The 12,288-nt window shown below is 32.8% G+C and overlaps 1 protein-coding gene across 1 annotated transcript in view; it reads right to left on the bottom strand.

Annotated features, from left to right (window-relative positions):
- RhoGEF64C (Rho guanine nucleotide exchange factor at 64C) overlaps positions 1-12,288 on the bottom strand; it is a 151,200-nt gene that overhangs the window by 57,864 nt on the left and 81,048 nt on the right. The window contains exon 3 of the mRNA XM_053750399.2: positions 4,817-4,920. Coding sequence (XP_053606374.1) covers positions 4,817-4,879 — 63 coding nt within the window. The 5' untranslated portion in view covers positions 4,880-4,920. The remainder of the gene's footprint in view (positions 1-4,816; positions 4,921-12,288) is intronic.

Genomic DNA, 12,288 nt, shown 5'->3' with positions numbered 1-12,288 from the left:
ATAATATATTATCTATTATTTACAATATTTTTTTACAAAATTTTACGACGTAGAATATAGTATCTATAACTTAAATGAAATAGTTTTGTTAACTGTCCAAAGTAAATTATGGTAAGTACGACATACTATTCTTTACTTCTTAGGATTATCCACGTAAAATGTCTTAAGTGATTTTTCTCAAAAACTAGAACAAATATTATTTAAGCTAGTACACATGTTTATTACTTACACATTTCTTAATTCATTTGCAAATTTTCAAAAAGTTAGGATTTCATTTTTCTGAATAATCATGGATAAACTAGCAACGGATCTTTAAACGGCTGTGCTGTAAAGTTGACGAAATGCAGTTACGATACTTTACGTAGGAGGTATCGAAATTAGTGCTACCACTCCCTTTGCGCCCCCATGAGGGACATTGAGAAGGTTGCAATGTCAACCAAACGTTGTAAACGGCAACTGAAAAATTAGGTACAGTAGAAAACGATTAGGTACAATATTCATCGGTGCCGATTGCCCGATCATCAAAACTAATATATTTTTTGCAATTCAATTATTTTTAACACGCAACAAATCTGAGTGACTTTAGAGCGTAACGAAACGACTCATTTGATGAACAGTCTTTTATTTATAAAATGTTATATTATGCTCGTTTCAGGACGGTCGTGGTCGTCAATTGTTGCTTATAAATGCTCTCTTCATACACTCGTACAGGGACTGTTACATCCGTGTTATTTCTTTTTTTTGTTAGTCTATAGTAAGTAATAAGTTTAATTAACATCTCATTAATAAAATCAAGAAATTCGTTTATTATGACAACTTGAATATTTTTGTAGTGTATTTTTGTAGGCTTAGCTCCTATTGTAGTAATACTTACTTACCGAATCGCGATTTGTTTTTTCTAAAATGCCCCTACGAGACATAACCTCAGGGGACAAGGCGAATAGACGTCGGTAAATTTGTTGCCATTTTGTAATGTACATAAACCATTTCGAGTCATTTGACAAATTTACCTTTTGTATCAGTTTTAGTACACCATAATTAGTTGGAACCTTCGAAATTCATTAAATTATTTTGTCACATTATCGTCAATAATACAAATCTTGAAATACTGAGATTATCAGTAATCACAATTATGCATTATGAGCTCTAGAAAATGTTCGTTTTTATTTCAATTTTTACTCCAGAACGTATAGTAAAATCGTACAGAAAATGTCCAAGATCAAAATAAGTAAAATTTTCGTCTAATCAGCTTATGGTCGTAAGTGGCCAGTAACTTGATTGGTCAAATCAAACAGGGGCCTACAATGCCAACCCTACAATGACGAACATTAGAACGCCAATTAACAATAATTACATATTGTTAAATTCCTCGCAATCAAAGTGATAAATACTAAATCGACATTTCACCCGCGGCGTAACTATTCACCCTCAATGCTTAAAACTTACGATTTTGATATAAATCTAGTATTTCGTACAAATACACTGGCCAGAGCACATACAAAAAATAAATAAATCACCTGTCACAATTATAAATAGGACATATTAGAAGACATGATCATAATAACGATATGTCAACAACACCAGTGAAAGTACTTGATTTCTTCGTGTATAATTACACCCTTGTCACGTTACAAGCTCAGAAGATTTTCACTTTTCTTCTATTTCACCTTATACCATTCTTATTTCACACAAGTCGCATCTGATTTTCTCACGACGATGACGGTATCATCTTCGAATCTCTATCTAGATAATTATACGTCACAATAGCTACCTATAAATACTTATGACACATTTATTTCACATGTTTTCTTGAGGTATTTTTGTCTCTTTTTCTTACAGATGTCATAGAATAATAAAGATAATATTTATTTTTAATGCGTCTACACAAATTCATAGCGTATTATTTGTCAATTTTGCTTTTATTTAAGAAAAACTGAATAAATATGAAAAAATCTTCTATTAACATAATTATTGTATAATACTCTAAACACTCATTTGGAACGTAGGTTCTTTAGATTTACGGTAATAATTTACATTAAGAATAAACTCAAAAAATGTTGCGTAAACGCAGGAAACACTCAACAAACAAATTAGGATGACAATGACCACACGCCGCGCGGGACATTTCCATAACAATCGTGGCGTTTCGTCCAAATAACGCACAAAAATTCTGTTTAGTATGGATAACGAAATGTATGGTTATACCAAATAATAATGGTTGGAAGAAAATAACAAGGTAGTATTGCAACCTGAAGGGCTTTAGTTAAAGTAAATCGGTGGTGGACACGGCTGTCTATCAGATTTGTTTCACTTTTATTTATATGGCAACTATTATGACGCTGTAGTGGTAGTAAAAATATATTATTTATTTGTGTAAATATACGTTTTAATCCTAAGTTCTTTGTTTATTAAAAACATGTAATAATAATAAGTATAAAAGACGGCGAGAATGCGTGGAAGAAATGGGAAACTTTATTTAGCAGCATGTATTACTAAAATACTATAAAAATTGTGAAAATGTTTGTTTTTAATTCCATAAGAATTCCTTTTTTATGAGATATTCTTATTGTATTTCTATTATAAACTATTGCGCTATTTAAGCAACAATTTTCTAAGAATGTAACTGTGTGTTAATATTTTTTTATCACTCGTACATAGCATACATTATATTTATATCGCGGAAATCTATATAGTTTACCGTTTAACCCTTTCACTGCATACGACCCGATCAAACAACGTCACAAAAGGTGAGTCAACAGCACTTGACCGACAAGTAACGGAGGCATTGTTTCCTCACAGTAAATACAACTCATTACATGTCCATTACGACAGATCAAACATCCGCCATGTTTGCTTACGTCACAGACGCATGCGCTACGTATTCGTGTATGTAAACTACTTGACAAACATGACAGAGGGCCAAAATGATTTATTAATCAATTCTTCAATTATATTAATTGAGTAGTTTTGTTTTTGGTCAGCAAAAAATTGTATGTCCTTAAATGTCCTTAAAAATATTTTATCCTCAAAAAAATAACTTAAAATAATGTTATATTTAGGTTTGAGTATCTTACAACTTATTTAGAGTATTCAAAATATACCTAACAACAACAGTAGTATAATTTTTTTTTCATAAATAACGTGCGCCATTTTAGTAGAATTCTGATCTGAAGAGTACTGTTGTGATTTTATTCATATATGCAGAGCGTTGTGTCAGCTTATTGCACACAGGTTTACGGACACAGATGAAAACTGAGTTTCTATTTGCAAAAAAAATCTTTTGGCAAACAAAACTGCTTATACATTCTAATGGATACTGAAAACTTCTAGATTTAAAGGGTTTTAGAAATTTTAGTTCATGGAAATGATGAATGAATGAATGAAATTAATTTGTAAAAACTAATTATATCATTATTATTGTTAAACAAACATATATTAAACTTAAGTATTTGCAAGATTTTGTAAATTACATTAAAATAAATATTCAAATCCCGCAAGGAGTTGCAGAAATGTGCACAATCAAAAAAACCAATCACATTTTTTATATCAGCTTTAAATTGTATAAGCTTTCAATTTTTTTGATATTTTGCGAATGCATGTATATTTGACATTTAAGCCTAATATAGGCTTAAATGTAAAATATTCAAATAACAAAGTTATGAAAGGTTATCAATTTCGAAATCGTTTAAACTTTTCATGAAACACCAGCCTCAAATAACTCAGCTTGTTGGATTTGTTTACAATTAAACTAAAAGGCCCAACTTCATTTCGACTACAATAACGCTCCAAATCCCTTTTTTGGCTCTCCATTACCACCCTTAGCTCTGTACAAACTAACGAGAGTACAGAGGGCGAAGTGTGGCTTTGCATTTCACTTTTCACTATCGAATCGATTCGAAGTGAGACGCGGCGAACCAATCACATTGTGGTATAGATGTCGTTGCGTCACAATGGCACACTGTGATTGGTTAGCTACGTTTCACTGCGAGTAGACTCGATGGTAAGATGTAAATAGCAAAATCGCACGATGCACACAGGTCAGGTACACAAACATCGAAAAAATGTCGACAAAACAACATTTTTCACGTCTGTCTCTACGCTTGAACACGCAAAGAATTTTACAATGATCTTTCTGAATTTGGCAGTAAATTATATCCAATGAATCGTAGTTATTTCGTTGATCTCTGTCTGTCTGTCTGAGTCAATGTATTATAGTCAATGTATTAGTAATTTATTATTTATTTATCAACAAATTTAAGCAATTGATTAGCGCCGATTTGTTATAAATGTAATGGATATAAGAGATAAATAAATTACATATGTTTTTCTGTACTTTTTATCTTATGCTCTGACCACATCAGTTTAACACAGACAAAATTAAGCGGTCGTCAAATTGTTATTCATGAATTCTGCTTTTCGTGTAATAAGTGAAAATAGTCGGAGCGGTTTTTATCCGAAATTGACAGGCAGAGTTGGACATCCCACTTTATTAAATTGATGTCGAATTTTGTCATTATTTCGAAACAGTGCCAACCAATGTTTGGTTTAATTAAAATTGAGCGTTCTATTGGACGTAAGTCTTTTTATTTATAGAGATAAAATAAATCTCATAAAATATTCAGAAGGAACGAATTAGTCCGATTAGCCAGCAAACCTACTTTCCAAAAGAGAGGCGATGGAAATATTGAGAAAGATTTCCTTCAATAAATTTTAAAAGGAGAATCATTGGCAAAAATATTTAAATAAAATTAACAATATAAAGATCCAAATTCAAAACTTGACAGCGCGCCATCTCTCGAAAGCGGCTATTACTTACCCGTTGAGTACCGTAGGGGTCTAGCGTGCCCCCGGGGCGGAACATCGCACCCGCTGCTGCCATCTGTCGGCTACCTCACTATTCCCTTCCACCGTGACATCGCTCTGAAACAATGAAAAGAAGTTACACTTCCCTGCTATTTCAAGCAAGACAAAGCCTTATTTAATGTGGCCTTCATATTATTGGCGAACTCAGACAAATGGCTGGAATCAACGTACATTGCGTTGTATGTGAGCTTTTTATTACTGCAAAGAAAACCCACCATTGTACGTCAAAACCATAATAGTTTGTCCAAATGTTTGCTGATAGTGTGGACCCGGGCATAATGCATATCTAACTATTTACCTATCCACAAAGAAAATAAGCTTTTATAACATTAATTAGTGTTGAAGATTATTTCGTTAGTAAAATACTCTACAGGTTCTACAGGTTATCCTGCAAGAATCTACAAAATCTTCCATGGTGCTGTATTATCGATGAAGTTTGTTATGTATTGTTCTATAATTTATCTCATTAATTTATCACAATTTTTTTTCAAGGTTTATAACTAACATTTTAAAATAAGAGAAAACGGCATTTAGCAAAAAACTAAGTCTACTATATATCTATAATACAGCCCTACACTCAAACTCGTACCTAAACCATTAATCCCGTCTAATTTACTATTTCCAAGAAAATATTAGACTGGGATATTAATAAAAGAAATTTATTGCCCTGTGCCTGATCATTCATCATGGAAAGGGTTATTTGAGTTAGTGGGAATAGGGCGAATAAATATTAAAACGAAGCACAGATTAGACTTGCTTCTTTTTACCTAACTTGATTTATAATTCTTGACAAAAAATTGGCATGATTAATATGTGCATTTACCAATCTAAGTTTAGACTGAATATTTAATTCAGACTAATTCGGGTAATTATGAATTTTTAAACGTCTTTTAGTTCATAAAAGAGTTTGTTGTAACGGCTTGTAATTGTTTATTATCAACTAGGTACCCCCTGACTTGGATGAAATGTAATATCACATTGCTTTTTACACTTTTGGTTCTGAGAAGATAGACTTGCTATCAAACGAAGAAATAAAACTTTATGAATCTTTTTCCTCGGCGTATTACACGTGACAATCCAATTTCTTAAAATTAATTTGTGCAAAATAGATTCGTCGTTATGACTTATATTACAGACTGTAGCATTGAACGGGTTAAGACACCAAAATCGCAAAATGGCGCGGCCCTCATACATTTTGCACGTGCAAAGCCTTTTCCATCGAAATAAGAAATATAATTTCTTGTAACACGCAACAACAATTAACTTCACAGATAAAACAGACCTATGTTTTATTTCTTAAACCGCAGTGATTGTTGTGCAATGTTCAAGTGCATCCGTATGAGTCGCGCCGGTGCACGCGGGGTCACTGACCCCAGAGACAGTTCCCATAAAGGTCGTAATCTGAAGTACTAGGGTACTTAATTGCAAGTTTGTTGTTTGACGTGTCGGCAGGTGGGGGGAATGACTTGTCAGTGGCGGCGTCAGAGCACAGAGGCATAAAGCATGGAAATTATCTGTGGCATAGAGTTACTAACACAGAGTTACTACTACAAATTTGAACCAATAATAAACTCGAAGATTGTTTATTTAAAAGCAAAATATGTTATTATAGAATATACAGCTTTTTTGAACATCAAACAATACACGTATAATAAATAATAAAAAATATATATTTAACAAATTTTCAAAAAATATATTTCAAAGTTGGACTTTTCTTTTTCTATGTCTAAACTTCCAAGTCTCCATTTATTATCACTTTATAATTACGTCACTTTTTACGCCATACACTGAAAGCCTATTAATTGACTACCTCGGTGGCGCAGTGGTAAAGTGCTTGCCTCTGAACCGAGGGGTCCCGGGTTCGATCCCCGGTCGAGTCATGATAGAAAATGATCTTTTTCTGATTGGCCCGGGTCTTGGATATTTATCTATATAAGTATTTGTTATAAAATATGGTATCGATGAGCTAGTATCCCTTACGAACTTACTTTGGGGCTAGCTCAATCTGTGTGATTTGTCCTAATATATTAGGACTTTAGGATTATTTATTTATTTTGATTCGACTAGATAGAGTACAGCAATATGTTCGTGCCGCACTTTTAAAATTAAAATAAAAGCACTTAAACACTGTCAAAGTTGTATCAAATAAAGTCATCAAGTAAAACGAGTACAAAATATTTAACCAACAAAAACGGAAATTGCTACATCTACAAAATAGCAGTCGAAAACGCGATTCAATCTCAGAAATTGTCAACGTATTGAGCATCGTCGAGAAAATGATATATATATAATTGTGTGACCAAGAACGAAAATGTCCCACTAACATGAAGATGGTGAAAGTGAACATAGTTAAATCAGCACTGCCACAGCACAAAAAAACTGGAAGACGACCCGCAGCTTCATCCGCAGGACAGAAGAATAGTAAACTATACGCTAATCATATTATTGACAGCGGGTTACGGAAATACCAGATTTCGTGTCAATTATTTAATTTCTCGCGGTGGAAATTATCCTATTTCATTCTATAAGCCTTTCAGCAAGCAAAATAGTTAAAAAAGCAAGATAGTTAAAAAAATAATTCCTAGAAAGTTGCCGTTAAGTAGACGACCGCGAAAGTACAGCCATCAAAATTGTTTATTATTGACTGAGCGAGCGAAGCGAGCGAGGTCTACAATTCTACTTGGAGCAAAAATAAATTTTTTGTATGTATGTCTGTAACGCGATAACTTTCGAACCGTTGGTCAGATTTTGATGTAATTTAAAAGGTATCTAGGATCTATCAGATCTATCTGATCTGATCTGAATTTTTATGTTCGTGGGGCAACAAAATTGGTTAAGCCGTTTTTGGAATATTCACAATTTTGTAAAAAAAAATATTGTGTTCGCGAAGTCTAAGTTCGCGGCGAACAAGTCGACCACGAATGGAACACACGAGGACGGAATAGATGAAATGTTACTAGTTAGTGACCAGATAGTAAGTATGCTTTCCTCGCGATTATTCCCTAAGTCCCTTAGGGTTGTCAATCGAGTCAGTCAGGGTTTATACCCTGAGATGAGAATAACGAACCATTCTAATTGAAAATTGAATTCCATGTGAATACACGAACTCCGCGTCATAAGGCAATATAATCCTATAACGCTGATAGATAGACATGAAAGTTGACGATCATGTTGAATACCAAGTACCTACTCCAAGCTATTTCAAGCCTTAAACAAGAAGGATTTGATTAAATCACGTTCAAATTAGTCTATTACACGTGTAGTCATCATAATCTCCCCTTCAATTCGTGTGGAAAAGCAGTTTTATTATTCGGGTAATAACGGATATATATATATTTCTGGTTTATTTTATAGTCTTGCCTTTTATTTGCTGCTGATGTCTACCGGCAGTCACTGGTAATACCTACTCAGACACCTAATGCTGTACTTAATTTTTCAATTTTTCTCGAAGGCTGAGTGATAGAGAATACATTTTACCATTTAGACCGCCCTTTGTGTCTTGGTAAATAAAGTTTGAATAAAACCAATTTAAATTCCAAATGTTATGGTGACTTTTAATATCTATAGAAAACACTATAAGAAACGACAAGTCTACATCACCTCTTTTTTTGTAAAAAAGTTAAAACATATCTACTTTAAGCTGAAACCATGGAATTAGTACCTACTAATTCCTGCCATGGATTTAATAATTACTTTCAGTACCTACTGAAAGTATTATTATAAAATCTTTAAAAAAATCTTAAAATCCTTATTAAATCCATGGCTGAAATATGATTGTCACCATAAATTTCGAAAGGACCGGCGCGCGCAATATTGCACACTGACAGAAAGAGACAAAACAAATATGCTTTAAATTCGCCCTTCTTTACGAAAACAATGAAAATCAACAAAATGCAAAAAAAAAAAACGAAAGCGGCAAAATAAAAATTGAATCTTAAGTAGAATAAATACGAAAACCGTAACCGTATTTCGGCAAACTCACGTCAATCACCCATTTGTCAACGTAATTCATGGGAAATAACCGCAATCGTTGTACAATCGAGGCGGACCAAATACGACCTACTGGCGTTGTAATTCATAAAAATACACAAACAGCGTTACTTCTGTTTGTCACAGTATCGAAAAGAAATTAGATTTTTCTCCCAGAAGGTGACGCACGAGGGGCTGGCAAATAATGTCACTTTTTCTTAGGACTATATATGTATTCGTCCAGTTGACCCGGGCGAGGTTTAAAATTGTTCAGCAAAAATAGGACCTCTTTCTCTAGGATATATAAAAAAATCTCCAACTCGAGAGATTAAAGATTTAACAGCGAAAAAAAGGGGAAAATCCAAAAAGGTCCAAATTTTTGCCGATTTTTGCAATACAATAACAAAAATAGCCTACATTCATAGGCTATTTTTTTATAACTATTATAGGGACAGGTTTAGGCAAAAATTAATATAATATTATTACCTAATTAATCTTTCACATAAATCTCAAATAGACATTAACGTCAAATCCAATAACCAATTAGCTATGTAATTATATATCCATCCGATTCAATTAAATCAGCATATTATTCAGCTTCATAATAACACGAATATTATATTTGAAATGTAATAAAATATTAAAAAAAACAAGTTTGCAAAGTAATAAAGAAGATTTATCATAGTGGTTAAAATAATTGAAACTAGATGAAAGAATATCAAAATATTTTTTAATACATCGATCCTTCATTAATATCCGAATATATTTTTCTTTCATCTATGATCCGAACTTTCTTAATCGAAAGTGATTAATACATTTGACATAATTGTCGAAATTAACCGTACTCGCCTACCTACTTCTTTGAGAATGCCAGTAGTGAGTCAACGACCTTTTTACTCGACTCCCTAAAAGTAGTGCGCGTAGGCACGAGCTTTCTTGCAATTGCAACCTACATTTTTGTGCAATATCGTTCATACATTACCACCGTAATGTATGAACTTGACATACGAAAAGTAAATATTGTTGTTTAACAAAAACAACACTTTTTCAAATTACATTGCTATTAATCCAAAACGGAAACGCATAATTGTAAAAAAAGGAAATTTATTTCAAAAACACTATTTAAGTGTTTTTATTAATTGACAAATGTACTTGTCACTAGATGTCAGTAGATTATTGTAAAGTCATGTTAGACGTAGGTGGCTTGAATAAAATCTAACACTAGTGTTAGCAATATACTCGATAAAAACGTGTTGCACTCCGGGAGTGCCGACAGAAGTGAAAACTTGAATATTAACGTTGTATTTTTAACGTTTACGAATTTTCGATCAGGTCACGTGTCCTGACGCGAGTTTAACATTTTTTACTCATCACAAAAAGTGCACAACGTAAATAAAGAAGTTCACTTAAAAAAATATAACAAAAAGAAAAATCAAAGACACACATCTAGACTCGTCGAATAACATTGTTCGTTATTTGTTATATCAAAATGTGGAGCATTTATGGCCTTAACATATGATATTACATACTAACAATCCCACGCCTGCGTATTGGAAATGAAGTTATTCAAACCCACACCATAGTCCCTTGTGCAGTATAATCCGCAGTCGAAAATGCATATATTGTCTGCAGTTATTACTAGGCCATTCAATATATCGTTTACTTATCTGTTATCACAGGAGTAGGTGTGATACTGGGATGTTATTAGGGCTGAGTTAGAAAGGACTACTAATAATGTAATTATGGATTTAAACGCATAATAAAGTAGTAAAAAAACAATACGAATAAGATCTGTTTAATTTGCAATGAAAGGTTTAAAGTAAAATTCGCGTAATTTTTTTTTATTTCGTAGTTTACGTACTTTTTATGACAAAACATAAAAAACACAATTACCAGATCAAACTTTTAAACAAGTTAAATAAAATTCATATGACAGCTCTGGCGGTAAGTACCTGGTCGTAAAAATCATGTCAGATGCCTTTAGGCGACTTGAATGAAATCTGACACCAGTGTTAGTAATAACACACTCGATATGATGATGACGATGTCAGCTCTTATATTAATCAGAATATTTTTTACCGAAATATTATTATACTAGAGAGCTAAGCAAAATAGGAACAAAATTACATATTCCTGTCCACAAAAAAAATTACGCCACAGGGCAAATTAATTTAGCAACCTTCATAGTTTTAAAGTTTAAATATTATATACACATTTGCATGTTTATTCACTATAATAAAAATAAATATCAAAGGTATTCCTTTAACATGGTGTTTAAAAGATAAGCTATAAAGATATTTATGAGAAAAGTTTAAACAATGGAAATTTCATCGCGTCATTTCGATATCAGCTCGAGTTTCGTGATGTGGGAATCAACTTGCATTATGTGGCTATATAAAATTACGAAAGGAGCCCGTCTTTCAGCAGTCTTCTTTTTCAACCCTTAACAAAATCAGAGAGGTATTATAAGATTTAACTTATAATAGTAATCCTTATCTTTTGTTCAATAAATTGACACAGTTTCATTTCTTTTTCTCAACGAACAACGAGCTGATACTAGACCTCCATTCCTTCCATTTGATCCGGTTCTGTTAAGTTTTCTGTATGCTTCATTACTTTACCGTAAATTAAAATATAAGTTAAGCCACAATCATCTTTTGTTATATAGAATTGCCACTATTTTCAAACATAAATTAATTGTAAGCTGCTGTGTATTACCTTAATAAATAAATAGATACATTATAAACAATACGAACTAGGAAGTAAGTAAAACGTTTGCCATTCTCGAAGACAGTAGAGTGTGGGTAGAAGATCACGCCATTATTTTGCTTCACCCAATTCCTGGATAGGAGATAACTATGCTCCCACGCAATTTCCAGTCATAGTTTATTAAATTATTATACTAATTTATGAAGTCGGTACTCACTGAGGCAACGTTGACGGGTTCATCTGATATTTTTATTCAAAAAACATTTAGAAATTATCAACAAAATGTATTATATGTACAATATTTTTTTTATATACCGGCCGCATACCTGACGTCAACCCTTCTTGGGAATTGTTGCCTATGCTGTGTGCCCCTTAGTCGCCTCGTACGACATCCACGGGAGGATATGAAGTGGTCCTGTACTAGAACGGAACCACACGCCAAAAACAAATATACATGTAACGTAACATATCTACCTACTTATAATTATTTAAATGTAAAAGCTTATGTAATGTGTTCTATGATAAAACAAACGAAACTATTTCCACATAAATCCTAAACTAGCAAATCGAATGGGGTTAACATGAATAGATAAAATCACCCTTTAAGCTATTCCGCAATCTGGCAAAAATACGGTTATTTGATACGAAATTGCTCCAAACTCGAGATTAAATCGATCGGCGCTTGCCCAATCTTTTTGTATGGCATAGTCAAAAAATATCCAAGGTTTAGAAGTGGAACTCGACCAA

The sequence above is a fragment of the Plodia interpunctella genome, chromosome 10, assembly GCF_027563975.2.
Source record: "Plodia interpunctella isolate USDA-ARS_2022_Savannah chromosome 10, ilPloInte3.2, whole genome shotgun sequence".
Taxonomy (NCBI): Eukaryota; Metazoa; Arthropoda; class Insecta; order Lepidoptera; family Pyralidae; genus Plodia; species Plodia interpunctella.
This window is presented reverse-complemented; position numbering and strand designations above follow the sequence as displayed.